The sequence below is a fragment of the Salmo salar genome, chromosome 24, assembly GCF_965601325.2.
Source record: "Salmo salar chromosome 24, fSalSal1, whole genome shotgun sequence".
Taxonomy (NCBI): domain Eukaryota; kingdom Metazoa; phylum Chordata; class Actinopteri; order Salmoniformes; family Salmonidae; genus Salmo; species Salmo salar.
In genome coordinates this window covers 19,233,476-19,255,813 of record NC_138314.1, presented here as the reverse complement: position 1 = coordinate 19,255,813, position 22,338 = coordinate 19,233,476, and the positions used below count along the sequence as shown (strand labels likewise).

The window sequence follows — 22,338 nt, the reverse complement described above, 5'->3', positions numbered from 1 at the left end:
GGTAGAAAGTGGCTTTAGCAGCAGAGACAGAAGAGGAGAATGTAGAGAGGAGTGAGTGAAAGGATGCCAGGTCCGCAGGGAGGCGAGTTTTCCTCCATTTCCGCTCGGCTGCCCGGAGCCCTGTTCTGTGAGCTCGTAGTGAGTCGTCGAGCCACGGAGCAGGAGGGGAGGACCGAGCCGGCCTGGAGGATAGGGGACAGAGAAAATCAAAGGATGCAGAAAGGGAGGAGAGGAGGGTTGAGGAGGCAGAATCAGGAGATAGGTTGGAGAAGGTTTGAGCAGAGGGAAGAGATGATAGGATGGAAGAGGAGAGAGTAGCGGGAGAGAGAGAGCGAAGGTTGGGACGGCGCAATACCATCCGAGTAGGGGCAGAGTGAGAAGTGTTGGATGAGAGCAAGAGGGAAAAGGATACAAGGTAGTGGTCGGAGATTTGGAGGGGAGTTGCAATGAGATTAGTGGAAGAACAGCATCTAGTAAAGATGAGGTCAAGCATATTGCCTGCCTTGTGAGTAGGGGGGGAAGGTGAGAGGGTGAGGTCAAAAGAGGAGAGGAGTGGAAAGAAGGAGGCAGAGAGGAATGAGTCAAAGGTAGACGTGGGGAGGTTAAAGTCACCCAGAACTGTGAGAGGTGAGCCATCCTCAGGAAAGGAACTTATCAAGGCGTCAAGCTCATTGATGAACTCTCCAAGGGAACCTGGAGGGCGATAAATGATAAGGATGTTAAGCTTGAAAGGGCTGGTAACTGTGACAGCATGGAATTCAAATGAGGAGATAGACAGATGGGTCAGGGGAGAAAGAGAGAATGTCCACTTGGGAGAGATGAGGATTCCAGTGCCACCACCCCGCTGGCTCGATGCTCTAGGGGTATGCGAGAACACGTGGGCAGACGAAGAGAGAGCAGTAGGAGTAGCAGTGTTATCTGTGGTAATCCATGTTTCCGTCAGCGCCAGGAAGTCTAGGGACTGGAGGGTAGCATAGGCTGAGATGAACTCAGCCTTGTTGGCTGCAGACCGGCAGTTCCAGAGGCTGCCGGAGACCTGGAACTCCACGTGGGTCGTGCGCGCTGGGACCACCAGGTTAGAGTGGCAGCGGCCACGCGGTGTGAAGCGTTTGTATGGCCTGTGCAGAGAGGAGAGAACAGGGATAGACAGACACATAGTTGACAAGCTACAGAAGTGTTGTTTCTTGTATTATTGTCTCCTGTGTCTTTAGAGAACTGTTTCACTTTGATATCCTTTTTCTTCTGTCCCGATTTTCTCTTTCTTTTCTTCTGTTAACTAGATATTCTTTGTTGTTCTTCGTTAGCTAGCTAGCTTCTTCCAAAAGAGTCCCTAGCAACTGCTTAGCAACTGGTAAACAATTCAGCTAGCTAAGATAACTACAATTTTATGAAAAATTGTTATTTTTCAAAAGCCTATCTTCTTTGTTTGTTGCTTGTTTTTTCTCCTATTCAGTCTTGCAGTTTTCTTTTGCTTTTTTCCGATGTACTTCACTCTAAAAACCATGTAAATTTCAATATTTGTAGGAGCTCATTTTTCAGCTGCTGCTGCTCAAATTGGAGTTCCGCAAGGGACTTGACTTTGACTACAAGCAAGTGTCACTTTCGAGTGATGTGCGCATCCCGGCACCAAAAAGCTCTGTAGCAGGATAGGTAATGCTAAAGTCAGGACCTTGACAAACTTAAAGATGCACTATGCAGAAATTGCTCCACCATTTTCTGGTTTAAAAAAATTTGAATAGTTCACATAATTTCCGTTTTCTGTGACCAAAACAAGCAAATATAGTGTAGAGAATCATTGTACCATTTTAAACCACTGTGAAAAATATTTTCCATAATCCAAAATATTGTAATTTGAGCTGTTTGAAGCTGGTGTACAAAAACTAAACTTAAGAAAGGGAAGCATATAAATAGTGGATATTGAACAGATCAACTGCTTCTTAGACTTTCTTTTTTTAATGTAACCTTTTTTTAACTAGGCAAGTCAGTTCAAATCAAATCAAATCAAATGTATTTATATAGCCCTTCTTACATCAGCTGATATCTCAAAGTGCTGTACAGAAACCCAGCCTAAAACCCCAAACAGCAAGCAATGCAGGTGTAGAAGCACGGTGGCTAGGAAAAACTCCCTAGAAAGGCCAAAACCTAGGAAGAAACCTAGAGAGGAACCAGGCTATGAGGTGTGGCCAGTCCTCTTCTGGCAGTGCCGGGTGGAGATTATAACAGAACATGGCCAAGATGTTCAAATGTTCATAAATGACCAGCATGGTCAAATAATAATAATCACAGTTGTCGAGGGTGCAACAAGTCAGCACCTCAAGAGTAAATGTCAGTTGGCTTTTCATAGCCGATCATTGAGAGTATCTCTACCGCTCCTGCTGTCTCTAGAGAGTTGAAAACAGCAGGTCTGGGACAGGTAGCACATCCGGTGAACAGGTCAGGGTTCCATAGCCGCAGGCAGAACAGTTGAAACTGGAGCAGCAGCACAGCCAGGTGGACTGGGGACAGCAAGGAGTCATCATGTCAGGTAGTCCTGAGGCATGGTCCTAGGGCTCAGGTCCTCAGAGAGAGAGAAAGTTAAGATCAAATTCTTATTTACAATGATGGCCTACCAGGGAACAGTGGGTTAACTGCCTTGTTCAGAGGCAGAACGACAAGAGTTTTACCTTGTCAGCTCAGGGATTCGATCCAGCAACCTTTTGGTTACTGGACCAATGCTCTCACCACTGGGCTACCTGCCACCCCAATGAGAATGATAGATCTATAACACCCATTTCTATGTTAATTTGCTTAAGCTGCAATTTGAAGTTGCGTTTGATTGTATCAAAACAAAGATATTTCTGATGACAAGCTGCTCGCGCAACTTTTTATTTGAACCTTTCCACGCGGCTGGGAAATGGGTATATAATAACCCATGATATTAAATAAACAGTGACCCAGTTTTTCAGTTAAGCTGGTTACTAGCTAGCTGTGTATGATGATTATTAGTCATTATGCTCTAAGCTGTGAGCCAATGTGACAGACCTGTAGGATGGGCCAGCCCACAGGTGTTTTAGACAGGGGTACTGTCAGTGCTGCAATCCCCTCCCTCTTGCCAGGGGCTGCTTTGTCACACCAGCACAGGAGGCAGGGCGCACCTGCTCACTCACATGAGATTGACAGTCTGACAGATCCCTGGCGTCAAGCAGCCTACCCACCCTCTCTGCGATGCTTTGACCCTGCAGTGGTTACTCTTTCCCTCCTTCCTTCTGTGCTCTAGCCTGTGTGTGCAGGTGATCATCTTACCTCTCAGTTAACAAACCTTTTATATCTTATCTCTGAAGTTTGGATAATTAGCTGAAGATAGTGTACAAGCTTGGGCATTGAGCTCAACTTTCCCTTTGAACTGATGTTGGTGTTAAGATAGCACTTTCTGTGTCTCTAGTGCCAGATTTACAATACAGGGCTATTAGATTTTCTTTTCACATTGTCCTTGCCAGCATAAATCCAGCAACTATGGGAGACGCCTAACCAGGCCAGCCCAGTGCACCTCGGTTCTGTTTTGCTCAATAGCGTGAAAAGCGTATTAATCTATATTGTGTTTTGTGACCGTGATGCATTTTTCATCACTGGAAAGGGAAGGAAAAGGGGGATACCTAGTCAGTTGTACAACTGAATGCGTTCACCTGAAATGTGTCTTCCGCAGTTAACCCAACCCCTCTGATAGACATGATTGATATGAGGTCTCTCTGTCCCAGGCGCCATGTGGGCTGATCAGCCGTGTAGGATATCCTGCATGGTGATTTGTGACTGGGCTCGCAGGCTCTGTGACCCACCCTTTCTCTCAAGCGAGAGATTCACATGTTAAAAATAGAGTAATTACACTGTGTGGTTCAGGTCCAGCGATATATGGGACCCCTGGGCTGGAGGTTTATGGCTCTCTGGACCCTTCTCTGTGTTGACAGGGGCTTGGGAGGTAAAGAGTGGAGAGAAGGAATGGGTTTGTTTTGGAGACTCAAACACCAGTCCCATGTCCTCAGGTCCCAAGAGGCCTGCTCGGAAATGCCAGCTCCATCATCAGAGAAAATTGGAAGAATTACACAGAATTATAAAGTCAGTCTTTATTTATATATGTTTTAGATAAATGTGGGTATTCTGTTTTCATGTTTGTCTTTACATTCAGAGGCCAAGATTTTGGTAACAGCACACTGGCATTGGAAGGATAGAAATGAGTTTTTGACTGAAGCCAACCTTTGAGGCATCAGGAAAACCAGCCCTGCCCTGGTTTCCCTTCTGAGGGGCTGTGAGAGGCTGAGGGAAGATGGTGTAGTTAATACTCACGTGTTTTCCAAGTAGGCCCCGGATTCAAGCTGCTGCATGCCTTACAGATACTCTCACAGCTCCAGGCTGACACGAACACGCTCGCAGATAGGATTCCAGGTAGTGTCTGAGCAGAAACCATCGAGTCTTAGTTTACAACCCAGAAAACTGCTGATTAGTAGCTGAAATTACCTTTGACCTCTATGGCTGTTTAGAACGTTTTATGGCTGGTGTTTTCCTCACCCAGAGTGAGCAAAGCTGTAAATTATGTGAGCAGAGTTCAGACGGCAGACCTGATTCTCCACTGGACCTGTTGTCATTCTCAGGCGTTACTAGTCACTTTATGTTGGACAGAGCGCCTCTATTAGTATTCCGATTCTCAAGTAGAACAAATGTATTCTCTACCGAGTGACCACTGTCTTACATCAGACAATGCCCAATGACTGTGTTGTCATTGGACTTCTATGTGACAACCATAATGCTTTGTCCCCCTACTTAACTGACAACAGTGTATCACGTCATTGACTGACAGCAGTGTGGTGGTGGTGTCGTACATACGCTCTGACTAGAACGTTAGAACACACTGGAACCAGAGCCAGGGAGATAAGGCAGAGCATATTTATTTGATACGATGGGACATTTATGTCTCTAACAAGTGCTTAAAATAGTATTTTTGGCTCAGAAGTGGTGAGAAAAAATGCAATGAACTTTGAGATGGGCTATATTTATAGTAAGGGTTATTTTTAGTCCATTGTATTGCACAATGTTTTTGATACAAGTACAATCGCTTTGAGTAAATATAGTATAGATGTTTAGTTTCATTTATTAAATATACTATGTGCTGTAGACTATTATGTATAAATTGAAACAAAATACCATGATATTCAGTCAAATATATTCTATTTGTAAATCATGACTCCTTGTAAACCATAAGTGTACATGAAGTTCTTTGTATATTGGCAACAGAATAAGTTCTGTTCCCATTTGTCCTGCAGTTCCTGGAGAGGTAACAGGAAAAGACCAGGCTTGAGCGATAAATTGAGGCTTTGGTCCCTTTCACTACCTGTCTCTCGGTGCTCTGGATATCTGTGTGTATGTGTGCCTCCCAGTCTGCCTATGCTTGCTGCAGTTTGGTGCAGTGTTGACAGACTAAAGGGAGGACATCCAGAAAGCTGCAGGTTGAAAAGCAAGAGAGACATCTACACAGCTGGTCTCTTCTGCAAGACTCTTAACCTGAACCACATCTGTAAGTGGCCAATGCATAACAGCATGTAATAATAAAACATATGTATAATCCCTCTTGAGAGAGGGGTGTCAGACAAGCTCTTAAGTCCTAATTGATAGGTTAGTTAGCACTAGATCATAGAGATATTCCACTGTCAGGGCTCAGCCCTGGTCTGGTCTGGCTCTATAAAGTGAAGCAGCAGGCAGGGCTTTGGGGGCTGCTCCCTGCTTGTCTGCAGCAACACCCAGTCAAACGGAAAGCTCTGGATAAGGGATTTTCTTCTCCTAGATGGATGGATAGGGGCCTGGTTTGGCCCAGTGTTCCCAGTCTGACTTCATGCTTTGGGGGTGTTGAGTTTGGAAAAAATGTCTGTCTTCTGCTTTCTCTGGCAAATATCTGCGTCAGATTCATGGAGCAGGTGTTGTGATCCCAGTGGGGACATTCAACAGATATTTAGAGTCCTGTGTGACAACCCTCAGCCAGCCGTTGTCAGTGACTGCTGGTCCCCCAGCTGCCCTCTCCCCTCAGCCTGGCCATGACAGCCCTGACACTCCATGCCCAGCCAGCCTGGAGACTTATTGCATTTCTGGGGGGGAAATGATGATGGATGCAGATCTCTCCCCTGTCCTCTATTACATTATCTTATGTCTTTTCATCACTTCTAGGATCATCTTTGGCTATAGCTCCTTAGCAGCTCTCCTGTCTTCCACCAGGAGCTGTATATCAGACAAGCCTGTAAAGATCATCTCCAGGTGTAAGATGGGGCTTTGCAGACCCCCTGTGACACACCACACACATAGTGATGTCATGGTCTCTACCCTCACTTGCCATAACCAATGTCAAGCATAACTTATTAACATGAAAAAACTTTTGCAAAAGAAGCCATAGTCAAAAGTAAAAACAAACCGGACCGACAGGCTAGTTATTTACAGACAGGGAGAGAGTGAAAGCACATAACTGTGGTTTTAGCCTTCCTGTCTGGAATCCCTCAGGATAGAGGCATTTCCTGAGATCCACCAAAGATGTCCTCGAGCGGATGTTGATATTTTGCTTTCCTTGTTACAGTGTTTAAAATGGTGGCGCTCCCTAAATAAACACAGCTGATTTGTAGATTGTGTTTTTTTTTTCTGTCTGCCTGCCACTCTCTGCTCCTATCCATGTTGCGGTGGAGGAGAGGAAGAGGCTGGACTCACTGGGTTTATGGATCCAGCTGATCACCATGTTCCAGTTCTAGAACCTCCCAGTGTGCTACAATCTCTGTGTTCCATCCCATGGTACTTCCCTCTGTTGCCTCCCTGATTAAGACAAACAAGTCAGTCATGCAGTGCTACCCATCATGCTCCAGTTGGTTCAAGTTGCCGTGCTCTCGGACTTTAGTGTGGACAACGTTAGCAAGAGTTAAGAACCAGGCCAGCTTAGAAAGCTGATGTGACATGGTGTACAATGACGTTGTTTACAAAGATGAGGGGTCATCTCCCTTTCTTTTATGCCTGTCCAGTCCTCTAATGTAAAGGCATGATGACAGCATTAACACGTTGCTTGCATTTGCATGTTTTGTAACATTTTTATTCTGTATATTTGTAGTCTTGTTTTCACTTTGTCATTTAGGTCATTATTGTGGAGTCACTACAATGTTGTTGATTCATCCTCAGTTCTCCCTAAGCGGTTACCTTTCTGTCCTGTAGCTCAGTTCAAAAAGACGACTGCATCGTGTGTCTGGGTGGTTTAATACATCATCCACAGCATCATTATTAACTTGACCATGCTTAAAGATGTATTCAATGTCTGATTTGTTATTGGTACCCATCTACCAATCACTGCTCTTCTTTCTGAGGCTTTCGAAAAGCTCCCTGGTCTGTGCTTGAAATTCAATACTTGACTAAGGGTCCTTACAGATGTTGTATGTACATGTATGCGGGACAATCCCTATTATTTCACACTGAGTGAGTCCATATAACTTATTATGTGATTTGTTAAGCCAAATTCTACTTTATTTTAGGTTTGCCTAAACAAAGGAGGTGAATACTTATGCAACAACTATATTTTAGGTAATTAATTTGAACCAAAAAAATGTCTAATTTTCTTATCACTTTGACATTATGCAGTGTTTTGTGTAGATCAATGGCAATAAATTACAATGAAATCTATTTAAATGCCACTTTATAACACAACAAACAGTTTAAGGGGTGTAGACTTTCTATTGAAAGGGTTGCATTGGACCTTTGAAGATGCCCTCTCTGTAGGACTGAAACTACAGTGCAGGTGGTGGCACTGACCTCACATCAACACTCATGTCGGTATGCCTCGCTAATGATTGACTACCTGCACATGCAACACTACCAGAACGTGTGACTGTACTTTGGACTCTAACACACCCAGCATGAACAGGCCCGAGTGCAGATCACACAATAGCATGAGGTCTCCAATCCTCTCTCGGTGCGTCATTACTCTCCCGTAGGGCTTTCCTTCATATCCTGTACCCTCCTCTGACACACACACACACACACACACCACACACACACACACACACATTCCTATATCTACCATCTCTTTATTCATGCTCACCAGAGTGGAAAGAGGGACAATGTTCCTCCTGGCCTGGCCCTCTGACTGTCCTGCCATGTAGCTCTGAGGTGGGATATTTTCCCGCTTGCGTGTAACTTCCCTCACAACACAGGCCTGCATGAAGAGGATCCGTTTTCCCTCCCTCTTTCATATCTCATCTCTCTTTCTTTCTTTCTTGCTCTGTATTCCCCCTCTCCAGACAATGGCTGCACAGTATAGTGAGGTGCAATCTGACCCTGGATTCTTCGGTACATATTAGAGGCCTTTGTTTTGGGTGTGGTACTGTATGTATGACTTGCGTTGTTTGCTAGTGGCATCAGGGAATGGTTCATAAGGTTTTACCTCTCTTTTATGATGGACTTTGTTCTCTTTTATGACCGTCGATGGCTAGTGGAGGGATGTCGAGGTAATAACATGATGTTGGAGAGCAGGACAACCAAGGCCCTGCAGTTATATATGTTGTTTATCTCTGTTGTCTCCATCACGCTCTCCTCTTGTTTGTTTGTTTGTTTGTTTGTGTCTATCTCTTGGCTTGTGCCAGGCTGGCTTCCTCAGTGGCAGCTGGTAATCTGCTCAGGCTCTGACTCGCTTCGAGTGTCCTGTGACCTTATAAGGACAAACTGATTCTGGGCTAACACTGGATTCTAAAGCAATGAACCGATCTGCTGCTTTGGCTGCACTCTAACCCCCGTGCTGGAAGTTATTACACCCCCTCCACCATACACACAAACACCCTCACATTTTTCATCATTTGTTTTTATTGTTTTTTCAGCCGTACTCACTTGGGCTCTTGCTGGCTGCCTGTCAGGGTTCCCACCCTAAACACTCATTTTGATATACCTGTTAAATTAACTAGGTAAAAACAGTTGAACTGTAAATGAGAAATACTTTTTCGTTTACAAACACACTTACACACCCGCTGTCAGTTAAAAGGTTAACGACACAGCCTGAGGGTCTGTTGTGCTCTGAGACCGTTGTGGGAGGAGGAGAGGGGGATTCCTGCCAGACGTAGGCTGTGATGTAGCTAGAGACTGGAGTGGAGCAGCAGCATTACGTTGCTCAGGCCGTGTCATTGTGAGTCACTCAGTACCATGGAGAGGCTGGTGGCTGGTCCTCCTCTGCCCTGACTCACAGTAGTGAGACACTGTGTCTTTGTCGGTCTGCTTGCCTGGCCGTCAGCCTACAGGGAGAGGGACCAGAGCAGGACTATATGTCTTTTGGTTAAGACACAGACTGCACTGATCATAAGTGTAGAACACTACGGAACATTCAGTCCTAACTCCTGACTGTGTCTTACACGTTGTGGTGGTATGTAGACGCTCTGGTTTGTTTTCCCTGCTGTAGTGTTTCACCACAGGCAGGCAGACTGGCATGGGTGGGTGCTGGGCGTCCTCAAGAGCCTTTCCCCAGCTGGTGGGCATTATGAGCGGGCTCTGGTGCGCCATAATCACCCTCTATTTGACCGTTATTGATTGAGCTACAGCTGAATGCCTTTATGGAAAATTTGGGAGTTTTAATACCATGGAGATGTATTTATTTGGTGTGCTGTTAATCTACAGGAAGTTGACTCACAGAGCTGCGTGCCTTAATGAGGTTTCTTATGAAAAAGTAGGAATGTCTGTTTTTTTATCCTCGTGTTTACCACAGTATATTTACAGAGTCATTTGACAGGTTTCCTGTGGGCCATTCAAACAGGGTTCCCAGCTTTGCTCATAACTTCAGAGGTTTGATGGAGGAAATGAAAAGTGTTGAAATGTCATTTGTTTGCTACTTCAATAACCTGACTTCGAGGCTGCATGGTAGAATCCACTGGCTATCACATGATTGGCTGCCTGCTCATCTTCCTCACCCTCTTCTCTCCTGTCTGCGATAACCACCCCCCCTCCTCCGTCCTGTTTCCTAACGCATCACTCCTCGTGCCCCAACCCTTCCCCTAACCACCTGAATCAGGAGACTCCACCAAGGCCAGAGTTCAGTTTCCTGAGAGACTGGTTGTGTCATAACATGTCTCTCTCTGTTGTGATTCAGCGTGCTGACGTTCTAATGATGTTTACTGTAGCTTTCTGCTGTGTGTGACCCATTGCTAATCTCTTGTACTTGACTCATGCACATTTCCTCCGGATGTCGTGAACTGTGACATAGCATTTTGGCTTCCTTCCCTTCCCACCAGTGTCACGGTCCTCAGGACAGAACAATCCGGTAGAGCGGAGTGCTCTTGGTCCAGCAGAGAGCTCAGTACTGGCTACAGAACATTCAGTCCTTTGAGCATAGTGCCTTGGCTCAGGAAACGCTGCCTTCTCCACCAGTGTTGTTTGGTTTGACCAAAGTGACGGTTGATAACCCGGGAGCTACGGTGGTTCAGTTTGAAAAATGCACGTTGGTGCAGGTTCTGAACTGTGGACCTGTCTATACTTTCCTTCTTTCTCTCTTTGATTCTCCCTTCTCTCCTGCCATATTCCACTACAGTGGGTTCCCTGTATATGGGTTATACACCTCGAGGGGTCAAAGTCAAAGAACTCTGTGTGTGTTTCCGTGTCTGGTTCTGTAACAGTTATTTTGTGTTTTTCTTGGCAGACGCCCAAGTGAAAAGGTGTGTTTTATTTGCTTTATCATTACTACCTTCCTGTACCGGCCCAGTCATTGGCCTGCTGCCAACAGACAGTAATATCCTCGCCCCCGCATGTCTGGACCAATCAGGGTTGATGTTAGGTTAAGCTTTGTCAATTTACTGGCCAGTTGGAGGCTGTTTGGAACCCACCTGATGCTGTTAGTTGGTAAAGTGCTGTGGGCATGGGGGAAAGGTCAGAGTCCCGATGATCACAAGATGTGGATTATGTTTCATCTTGTACCATCACCTTGTGATCTTAATCCCTGTCTGTCTGTTTGTGTTGGGCAGGATTGGGGTAATTCATCTGGGCAGCTGGTAATGCCAGCCAGAACACTGTCCATCTGCAGTCCATCACATTCTCTGTTCATCGGATTAATAACGTTTTTTTTATGGCATTCTTCATATTGGACTTGTTTTTTTAAACTGATCATCAACAGAAATGGATGTAATTTGGAAGTATTTGATGACCTCCCTCCCACACAGGCAACGTGTGGTGGAGGACTTGGTGTGCTTGATTCATGCTCTAGCTAGACTACCTCTTACCTTTTGTCTCACATTTTTCTATCAGGCTCCAGGCGCTGTCTCTGTTATCTGAAACATGTATAAATACATCTCTAATCACTAGAAATAGATCACAAAATCCTGGTTAACAACTTGGCAGCATATTGGGACATGTAATCAAATCATGGCATTCATGCAGCAATAAGCTCAATTGTGCAGAAAGGGAGAGCTGTCTGTGGTGTAAGTGTGTGTGAGAGAAACAGAGTGGAAGTGAGAAGTGTGTTTTTCATTTACTCCTCTTCCTTCTGTACCCTCGACCCTCTCCTACACTGGCCATTCATCCAGCCCATGTGTCATCTGTGTAGGCCTGCCTGCCTGCCTGCCTGCCTGCCTGCCTGCCTGCCTGCCTGCCTGCCTGCCTGCCTGTCCTGTCTGTCGGTCTGCCTGTCTGTCCCAGTGCCTGTCTGTAGCTGATTTCTCTCTCCTCCTGAGTCAGCAGGAATGTGAGGAATGACTGAACCTTTCCCACCCTACTCTTGTCTGCCCATTTTTAGGCATGACCGACTCTCTCTTTTTGCTTCATTCCTCTCTCTCTCCCTCTGTCATCCTATCCCACCATTAACTACTAATGTATTTTGCCTCCCACCTCTCCTTCCCTCCCCGTCATTCATATCCTTTCTCTTCTCTTACCCTCTCTCCGTCTCTACTCCTCTTACACATTTTCTCCTCGGTCAGCTCAACACTCCAAATTTCTCCAAATTACATGCGAGCCCCCTTGAGCGAGAGGCGCTTGGCTCTATATTCTACCAAACCACAGAGAGGCCTCGAATCCAGCGACCACCGTCCCTCCCCATGAATAGTACTGTATCTCCTCTGGTTCCTCCTTTATGATTCACAGGGCTGTTCACGGGTGGCCTGTTTGATCTCCGGTTTACAACCCCCCCTGCCCTCACACTACTATTGTAAGTTAGTACACTATTATGACATGGCTGGGCCATGTGGGCTGGTCCAGGAAAGTGTTAAGTCTCCCAGTGCAGTCTGTCTGCCAGAGGAAATGGAGCTGTTCATCCCTCGTGCGTTTGTTGACAGGTTCCTGCAGTCCATGCTGGAGTAGAGCTCTGCTACCTGTCATATCTGACAGACTGCTCCCTCTTTTCTCTCCCTACTCCCTCCCTCACTTTGTGCTGCTATCACTCACATTAATGCAGGCAGGTTGATTGGGATGAATTGTGTCCTGGAGACAGAGCGGAGCAATTTCCTGTACATGGGCCCGCTGCAAAGTCAAAATTGACTATATATCCTAAGAATTCATGAAAACAAAAATGTGCTTTTTGGTCTTAATTTAAGGTTATCGTTAGGTATAAGGTTAACAGTGTGGTTAAGGTTAGGGTTAGGTTTAAAATCAGATTTTATGACTTTGTGGCTGTGCCGGCTAGTGACTACCCTGCAGAGCTGCCTCCAGTACATGAGTTATCCCAATAAATGCCAACCTGCTTAAATAATGCAGTTGGCTTTCACGGCTTCTGTGTGTGCCTGCACACATACAGACGCATGCACACATGTACACTTCCTGTCTCTGTATAATAAAATAGCACTAACAGATTGAGGATGGGCACACAAACATTTTTCTCCAGGCAAGCCGAAGTTGGTAGCCCAAGTCTACACCCCTTCGTCGGTGATTGTTCAACAGTAGGGATTCTTTAATGACGTGTTTTGCCATTTAACGAGAGACTAATTGTTTTCATACACATTTTTCACTTGAGAAATACTGCACCAAACATCTTATTTAGATGTAAAATTGTGCGACTAAGATCTCCATGGCAAAAATGTAACAAATTTATGACAGATTTCTTGAGTTGTCTTAGATTAATTCAGACTATTTTGAGTAAGTGTAGACTGGTTACAGCATCTCAAAATGGACAAACAGTACTATTGCTGCTTTTTTCTCATTTTGTCAACTGAAGGTCTTTTAAGGGAGTATACGAGCACAGTCATTCGGCTAGGCATCAGCAGACTGAAGCATGCTTACGCCTTCTGCCTGGCCCAGCCTCTCTCCTACAGCTCAGTAGGTTTATAGTCAGCCTGGCCCAGCCTCTCTCCTACAGCTCAGTAGGTTTACAGTCTGCCTGGCCCAGCCTCTCTTCTACAGCTCAGTAAGTTTACAGTCAGCCTGGCCCAGCCTCTCTTCTACAGCCCAGTAGGTTTACAGTCTGCCTGGCCCAGCCTCTCTCCTACAGCCCAGTAGGTTTACAGTCAGCCTGGCCCAGCCTCTCTTCTACAGCTCAGTAGGTTTACAGTCAGCCTGGCCCAGCCTCTCTCCTACAGCTCAGTAGGTTTACAGTCAGCCTGGCCCAGCCTCTCTCCTACAGCTCAGTAGGTTTACAGTCTGCCTGGCCCAGGCTCTCTTCTACAGCCCAGTAGGTTTACAGTCAGCCTGGCCCAGCCTCTCTTCTACAGCCCAGTAGGTTTACAGTCAGCCTGGCCCAGCCTCTCTCCTACAGCTCAGTAGGTTTACAGTCTGCCTGGCCCAGGCTCTCTCCTACAGCCCAGTAGGTTTACAGTCAGCCTGGCCCAGCCTCCCTCCTACAGCCCAGTAGGTTTACAGTCTGCCTGGCCCAGCCTCTCTTCTACAGCCCAGTAGGTTTACAGTCAGCCTGGCCCAGCCTCCCTCCTACAGCCCAGTAGGTTTACAGTCTGCCTGGCCCAGCCTCTCTTCTACAGCTCAGTAAGTTTACAGTCAGCCTGGCCCAGCCTCTCTCCTACAGCCCAGTAGGTTTACAGTCAGCCTGGCCCAGCCTCTCTCCTACAGCCCAGTAGGTTTACAGTCAGCCTGGCCCAGCCTCTCTCCTACAGCCCAGTAGGTTTACAGTCAGCCTGGCCCAGCCTCTCTCCTACAGCTCAGTAGGTTTACAGTCAGCCTGGCCCAGCCTCTCTCCTACAGCCCAGTAGGTTTACAGTCAGCCTGGCCCAGCCTCTCTTCTACAGCCCAGTAGGTTTACAGTCTGCCTGGCCCAGCCTCTCTTCTACAGCCCAGTAGGTTTACAGTCAGCCTGGCCCAGCCTCTCTCCTACAGCCCAGTAGGTTTACAGTCTGCCTGGCCCAGCCTCTCTTCTACAGCCCAGTAGGTTTACAGTCAGCCTGGCCCAGCCTCTCTCCTACAGCCCAGTAGGTTTACAGTCTGCCTGGCCCAGCCTCTCTTCTACAGCCCAGTAGGTTTACAGTCTGCCTGGCCCAGCCTCTCTTCTACAGCCCAGTAGGTTTACAGTCAGCCTGGCCCAGCCTCTCTCCTACAGCCCAGTAGGTTTACAGTCTGCCTGGCCCAGCCTCTCTTCTACAGCTCAGTAAGTTTACAGTCTGCCTGGCCCAGCCTCTCTTCTACAGCTCAGTAAGTTTACAGTCAGCCTGGCCCAGCCTCTCTCCTACAGCCCAGTAGGTTTACAGTCAGCCTGGCCCATCCTCTCTCCTACAGCCCAGTAGGTTTACAGTCTGCCTGGCCCAGCCTCTCTTCTACAGCTCAGTAAGTTTACAGTCAGCCTGGCCCAGCCTCTCTCCTACAGCCCAGTAGGTTTACAGTCAGCCTGGCCCAGCCTCTCTTCTACAGCCCAGTAGGTTTACAGTCTGCCTGGCCCAGCCTTTCTTCTACAGCTCAGTAGGTTTACAGTCAGCCTGGCCCAGCCTCTCTCCTACAGCTCAGTAGGTTTACAGTCAGCCTGGCCCAGCCTCTCTTCTACAGCTCAGTAAGTTTACAGTCAGCCTGGACCAGCCTCTCTCCTACAGCCCAGTAGGTTTACAGTCAGCCTGGCCCATCCTCTCTCCTACAGCCCAGTAGGTTTACAGTCTGCCTGGCCCAGCCTCTCTTCTACAGCTCAGTAAGTTTACAGTCAGCCTGGCCCAGCCTCTCTCCTACAGCCCAGTAGGTTTACAGTCAGCCTGGCCCAGCCTCTCTTCTACAGCCCAGTAGGTTTACAGTCTGCCTGGCCCAGCCTTTCTTCTACAGCTCAGTAAGTTTACAGTCAGCCTGGCCCAGCCTCTCTCCTACAGCCCAGTAGGTTTACAGTCAGCCTGGCCCAGCCTCTCTTCTACAGCTCAGTAGGTTTACAGTCAGCCTGGCCCAGCCTCTCTCCTACAGCTCAGTAGGTTTACAGTCAGCCTGGCCCAGCCTCTCTTCTACAGCTCAGTAGGTTTACAGTCAGCCTGGCCCAGCCTCTCTTCTACAGCTCAGTAGGTTTACAGTCTGCCTGGCCCAGCCTCTCTTCTACAGCCCAGTAGGTTTACAGTCAGCCTGGCCCAGCCTCTCTTCTACAGCTCAGTAGGTTTACAGTCAGCCTGGTCCAGCCTCTCTCCTACAGCCCATTAGGTTTACAGTCAGCCTGGCCCAGCCTCTCTTCTACAGCCCAGTAGGTTTACAGTCTGCCTGGCCCAGCCTCTCTTCTACAGCTCAGTAGGTTTACAGTCAGCCTGGTCCAGCCTCTCTCCTACAGCCCATTAGCTCAGCAGCAGCTGGGAAGCTGTCTGTTTCTCATCCTCTGCTCCATGCTCAGGTGGTCCTCACTCTGTGCTTTATTAAAGTTAAATCACTTGTCGCCAAACTATAAAAGCTCATGTAAGCCCCACTGACCCCATGACTCCCCACCACACTCTGGAAGCTAAGCCACGGCCCACCTGCAGCAACAGCACAATGCTGCCTGGCTCTCACAGACATATACTACTGACACTTCCTTCTGCTCATGCTCCATGAACCTCCTTTTGACTCATTAAAGTAGAATTCCATGTAACTTTGTGGTCTACGACTGATCAGGGATAAAATGTTCAAGATGCTGGGTATTCTGCCGTGTGTGCTCGGCGGGGCAGGGGCGCCAAAACTCTGGCCTCGTGTAAACGCACGTCTTAGCGAGCTTGAGAGTGGGTTAATTACAGAGGGCCAGAGGGCTACCATGCACAGCAGGCTGGGGAGAAGAGAAGAGGGTTGGGCCTGTTTCCCATGGAGAGACTGGGATGAACTTGAAGAGGCTGTTCCAGAGGGGCTTCGACTGCCCTGCCTGCCACAGTGGTTTGATTTTACAGGGCAGAGGACACCACGTGATATAAGCAGAATTCAATATAATTCCAATGCAAGAACTGCCCCCAAAATTGTGCCCCTGCACTGATTTCAACTGCCCCCTTAGTAACTTTATCCTGGTGCTGGGTCTGTCTCTTAGATGTGTGTGTCCCTATGTGCTTGCTCTACATTGCTGACACTCCTGCTCTTCCCCTCTGTGTGTGTAGCTGGATGGGACGATGGACCTGGATGAGCGGCGAATGATCCGTTCAGCCATCAGAGATCTAAGGAGGAGAGAGATAGAGGACATGGAGGCAGCCCTGGCCAGCAAACGCTTCCGGCACAAACACCTCAACCAGAATGACGACAAAGAGAACCAGCTCACAAATAGGTGAGCCTCCTGAATCTGAATAGACACACATACACACACACACACACACACACACACACACACACACACACACACCCGCGCACGTACGCGCACCTCGCACACACGCTCTTGCACACAGACCCATTATCCATGACAGATTGTTGCAGTCCAGATGAGCTGCCTGGAAACTCTGAGACAACAAGCACACAAACCCAGATGCAGCACTCCCTCTCCTTCTCCAGGGAGGCCTTCTGGGAAGTTGGGCCACAACACTGCAGATCTGGAATAACCATGACAGGGAGTCCATAAAAACAGGGGAGGTTGAAGAACTCATATGCAATTTTTCGTTATGTAAATACACACCTGTGTAGGCATAACGTTTAATAATAAGTCGTGTATGTATGTATGTATGTATGTATGTATGTATGTATGTATGTATGTATGTATGTATGTATGTATGTATGTATGTATGTATGTATGTATGTATGTATGTATGTATGTATGCATGTATGTATGTATGCATGTATGTATGTAAAGACGTCAATACAGTCGTTTACATGTATTTTATTTATTTTGTATTTCATTAGTCTTTATTGACCCGTTACAGCAGGCTTGAACGTATTACCGGTTCAGCGATGCCAGAACGCATCACGCCGCGCAGCCATAGCAGACGGAAAAACTGACGAGTCTGCAGTCGTCGCCTCCTGTCATCTGTTTATTACACCCGTTTGTTTTACATTAGAACCCGATCAGAAACAGGACTAACAAGACAACAACATCCCTTCGTGTGCCAATCATCATCACCATTGTACTTTTTACCGGTTTTCATTGGGCTGTAATGGTAGTGAGTGAGTTCAGGCTGGAGTGTTTAGGCTGAACGCTGTGGGCCATGCTGGCTTGCTGCTCCTTTCTGCTAATTAATGACTGGCTCGACTACAGCAGCTTACAGCAGCCAGCCGGAAAAGGCCCAAGCTGACAACTGCTCCTAGTTGACTCGTGTTCTGGGCTGCAGATCCACAACATGAGGAGGACGCTGGCCCTCCTACATCTCTCCTCCGACTGGATCACATTAGCGACAATGAATGTTAAATGGGATCCGTTTGCTGGGTAGTTGGATTACTTGGGTTACATAAATAACAGAGGTGCCCCTTTTTAAAGCTGGAAGAATATGTCTATTTGCCACATGCATGCACGTGTCCATACAGGCTTGCGAGCCTGTATGGACACACACACACACACACACACACACACACACACACACACACACACACACACACACACACACACACACACACACACACACACACACACACACACACACAGCCTCCTGTATGGACACACACACACACACACACACACACAGCCTCCTGAAAGCAATATTATCCTTTTCTACTCACTGCGGGAATGTCAAATATTCTATTCCAAGTTCCACACACCCTCCAATCCCAATGAGGCGAAGAGAGAGGGAAAGAGAAGGGGAATGAGTCAGAGAGGAAGAAAAAAGAGGCAGAGAAATGGAGAGCTATATGAGGATAGAGAGGAGGAAGACGTTTTGCCAGGCAATGTGCTTCTCTCTCCTTTACATGTCTATCATGCTGTCACTTTTTCTAGGCTGGATTTGGGAATCTTTTTCTCCGGAAAAAAAAAGCTTTCTTCCCGGCCAAGAAAAACTGTCTGGCGTCTTGATTTACTCCAGGAGTGGAGCCAGTGAGGCCCAGAACACTGCAGGATGCCTCTGAATGTGGATTACACTGCCCTTCTGGCCACCGTAACACATGAGCAGGGTCAAGCATCACCAAAAACCATGAAAGCAGCACTCTGATGTGTCAGTGTGTGTTTCTGTTTGTGTGTCTGTATCTCAGGTCAGATTTGGGTGACTCCCTAAACATGCTCTCTGTGAAACTACAAGCCATCCAGGACATTGAGGAACTGACTGGACTGGTGAGAACAGTGATGTACACCACACACATGACTTGTGAATTTACAGTTAGACATCATCAGTATCAATCTTTCACAAACCTCCATGCACATACTGCCCTAGATTAGTAAATCAATTACAAGTCAGCCAGTCTCACTCATCTGTTTCTGCATCTCTCTATGTGGCCCTCTGAGTTTGTCTCCCCATCCACATGAATGGTTCTGAGCATCACTCTCCCTGTGTTGTGATGGCTGTCCTGTCTGTGTGTTCCAGCTGCGCGGGGCCACTGAGTATGAGGAGAGGAAACTGATCAGAGCTGCCATCCGCCGCCTCCGAGACGAGGAGCAGCAGGGTGAGTACAGAGGAGAAGGAGCTGGTGGTAGAGGAGGAGGAGAAGGAACAGAGATGGAGGTAGAGGAGGAGGAGAAGGAACAGAGATGGAGGTAGAGGAGGAGGAGAAGGAACAGAGATGGAGGTAGAGGAGAAGGAGAAGGAACAGAGATGGAGGTAGAGGAGGAGGAGAAGGAACAGAGATGGAGGTAGAGGAGAAGGAGAAGGAACAGAGATGGAGGTAGAGGAGGAGGAGAAGGAACAGAGATGGAGGTAGAGGAGGAGGAGAAGGAACAGAGATGGAGGTAGAGGAGAAGGAGAAGGAACAGAGATGGAGGTAGAGGAGGAGGAGAAGGAACAGAGATGGAGGTAGAGGAGAAGGAGAAGGAACAGAGATGGAGGTAGAGAAGAAACAGAGATGGAGGTAGAGGAGGAGGAGAAGGACCAGAGATGGAGGTAGAGGAGGAGGAGAAGGAACAGAGATGGAGGTAGAGGAGAAGGAGAAGGAACAGAGATGGAGGTAGAGAAGAAACAGAGATGGAGGAGAAGAAACAGAGATGGAGGAGAAGGAACAGAGATTGAGGTAGAGAAGAAACAGAGATGGAGGAGAAACAGAGATGGAGGTAGAGGAGGAGGAGAAGGAACAGAGATGGAGGAAGAGAAGAAACAGAGATGGAGGAGAAGAAACAGAGATGGAGGTAGAGGAGGAGGAGAAGGAACAGAGATGGAGGAAGAGAAGAAACCGAGATGGAGGAGAAGGAACAGAGATTGAGGTAGAGGAGGAGGAGAAGGAACAGAGATGGAGGTAGAGAAGAAACAGAGATGGAGGAGAAGGAACAGAGATTGAGGTAGAGAAGAAACAGAGATGGAGGAGAAACAGAGATGGAGGTAGAGGAGGAGGAGAAGGAACAGAGATGGAGGAAGAGAAGAAACAGAGATGGAGGAGAAGAAACAGAGATGGAGGTAGAGGAGGAGGAGAAGGAACAGAGATGGAGGAAGAGAAGAAACAGAGATGGAGGAGAAGGAACAGAGATTGAGGTAGAGGAGGAGGAGAAGGAACAGAGATGGAGGTAGAGAAGAAACAGAGATGGAGGAGAAGGAACAGAGATTGAGGTAGAGAAGAAACAGAGATGGAGGAGAAACAGAGATGGAGGTAGAGGAGGAGGAGAAGGAACAGAGATGGAGGTAGAGGAGAAGGAACAGAGATGGAGGTAGAGAAGAAACAGAGATGGAGGAGAAGGAACAGAGATGGAGGAAGAGAAGAAACAGAGATGGAGGAGAAGGAACAGAGATTGAGGTAGAGGAGGAGAAGGAACAGAGATTGAGGTAGAGGAGGAAGAGAAGGAACAGAGATGGAGGTAGAGGAGGAGGAGAAGGAACAGAGATTGAGGTAGAGGAGGAGAAGGAACAGAGATTGAGGTAGAGGAGGAAGAGAAGGAACAGAGATGGAGGTAGAGGAGGAGGAGAAGGAACAGAGATGGAGGTAGAGGAGGAGAAGGAACAGAGATGGAGGTAGAGGAGGAGGAGAAGGAACAGAGATGAGGAGAACACTTACAGTACACACATCTCTCCAGGGGGGCAGGCATACAGCACTCCCCTGCTACCTGATAAGTTGAAGGACATGTTAGGATACTACTCTCTAATAATCCTGTCTCCTGTTTCCCAGAGGTTCTCCCTTTCTCTCTTCCTCTCTCTATTTTAACCCACTTGTTCTCTGTCCTTCTCACCCTCTCTGGCTTGTTCATTCAGTAGTAAGCTCCTGTCTAGCCACTTTAGCACCTCCTCAGCTCCCATTGGAGATTTGATAGGTTTGTATCGTCTCCCCCCTCATCAGTCAGTACTCAGTCGTCACCAGAATAACCACACAGGCCACCTCTTTCTCCCAACTCAAGGTGTGTGGCTATAGTTGAGGCATGTGTATGTGTTCTGTGTAACCGGTTGGATGTGGTGTGTGTTTCAGGTACAGGGCAGAAAGGGAGGACCACCGGCCAATGCCTGGAGTCTGAGGGCCTGGATCTCCAAAACAGCCTGGGAGCAGGGGTGAGTGAGTGAGTGAGTGAGTGAGTGAGTGAGTGAGTGAGTGAGTGAGTGAGTGAGTGAGTGAGTGAGTGAGTGAGTGAGTGAGTGAGTGAGTGAGTGAGTGAGTGAGTGAGTGAGTGAGTGAGTGAGTGAGGTGGGGAGAGAGTACAGAGTGGGGAGAGAGTACAGAGTGGAGAGAGAGAGAGTACAGAGTGGAGAGAGAGAGAGTACAGAGTGGGGAGAGAGAGAGTACAGAGTGGGGAGAGAGAGAGAGAGAGAGAGAAGGGGTGAGTACAGAGAGAAGGGGTGAGTCCAGAGTGGGGGAGAGTGAGAGGTGAGAGGTGAGAGTGAGAGTGGGTGAGAGTGAGAGTGGAGGAGAGAGAGAGTGAGAGGGGTGAGAGTGAGAGGGGTGAGAGGAGAGAGTGAGAGAGAGGGGAGAGTACAGTGTGGGAGTGGAGGTGGCAAACAGGTTTGATTATGACAGCTGTATGAAATATAGATAAACGGGAAGGTGATGAACTGATTGGGGCTGCGATCTGGCTGGCTGTCAATGCCTCAAACTTTTTTATATGAAGAGAGATCATGTTGCAACTTACACGTCAACTTTAATTAGCAGCACAGACTCAGTTGTGGGTGTTGAGTATATGTTTGCAGAGAACAGTGACCATTTAGGTTTTGTGCTGCCACAATGAAGAATGCAGACAACAACAACACCCAGGCATGTGACTCCGTCAGACACTGTCTGTCTCATGACTGTGTCTTCTCTTCACCATGTTCCAAACACATAAACTGACAGACACGCAGACGAGCTTGCGCCAAAGTGGCTGCCACGACGCAAGGAATGTATTTTCATTCTTCATACCTCATTCATTTCTGGCTAAGTACACCCAGAGACAGAGGAGAGTAGATTTGCTCAGGCTCTGGTGTTTGATATAGGCAGTAAATCCTTGGTGATAAGAACACCCTGCGAACCAGGCCTGTCATTCTACACACTACTAGTTACCCAGGCTGTCCCTCTCCACACTCTCACATCACACTGAAGGGAAATGATTATGTTTTGATTATATGTGGCAACCAGAACTTGGGCGTGTCTGTGCGTGCCTATCTGTCCGTCTGTCTGTCGGAGATTGGAAGGGAAGAGTGATGTAGTCTCTCTCCCATTCTATATTCCTCCTTCTCACCTCTCTCGTTTTCTCTTTCCCCCTTTCAGACTTGAGGCTTTGCATGTCAAAGCCCTTTACACAGTTGGTTAGGAGAGGCCCCCTTGTGGTCAGTGAAGTGAACTACTGTATTCATAACCCTAATAGCTACAGTTAAATTCAATAGGACAGTTTCCTGTGAAAGCATTGCAGATTGATGAGTTTATGTGCTGATAATGCTGAAAGACGTAATAGTAACAACGTAATCATTTTTCAGAACTGCTTGCCAGGGGCCAGATGCTATCTTATCACTGTTGCTTGATCAGTGT

General features: G+C 47.4%; 1 protein-coding gene across 4 annotated transcripts in view; it reads left to right on the top strand.

Moving 5' to 3' along the window:
- The window catches only part of LOC106585267 (smoothelin), a 93,032-nt gene that overhangs the window by 11,433 nt on the left and 59,261 nt on the right, over positions 1-22,338 (top strand). For all 4 annotated transcript variants that reach the window (XM_045706731.2, XM_045706730.2, XM_014171305.3 and 1 more), the window contains exons 2-5: positions 16,461-16,624; positions 18,466-18,544; positions 18,795-18,873; positions 20,812-20,891. In XM_045706731.2, coding sequence (XP_045562687.2) covers positions 16,461-16,624; positions 18,466-18,544; positions 18,795-18,873; positions 20,812-20,891 — 402 coding nt within the window. The remainder of the gene's footprint in view (positions 1-16,460; positions 16,625-18,465; positions 18,545-18,794; positions 18,874-20,811; positions 20,892-22,338) is intronic.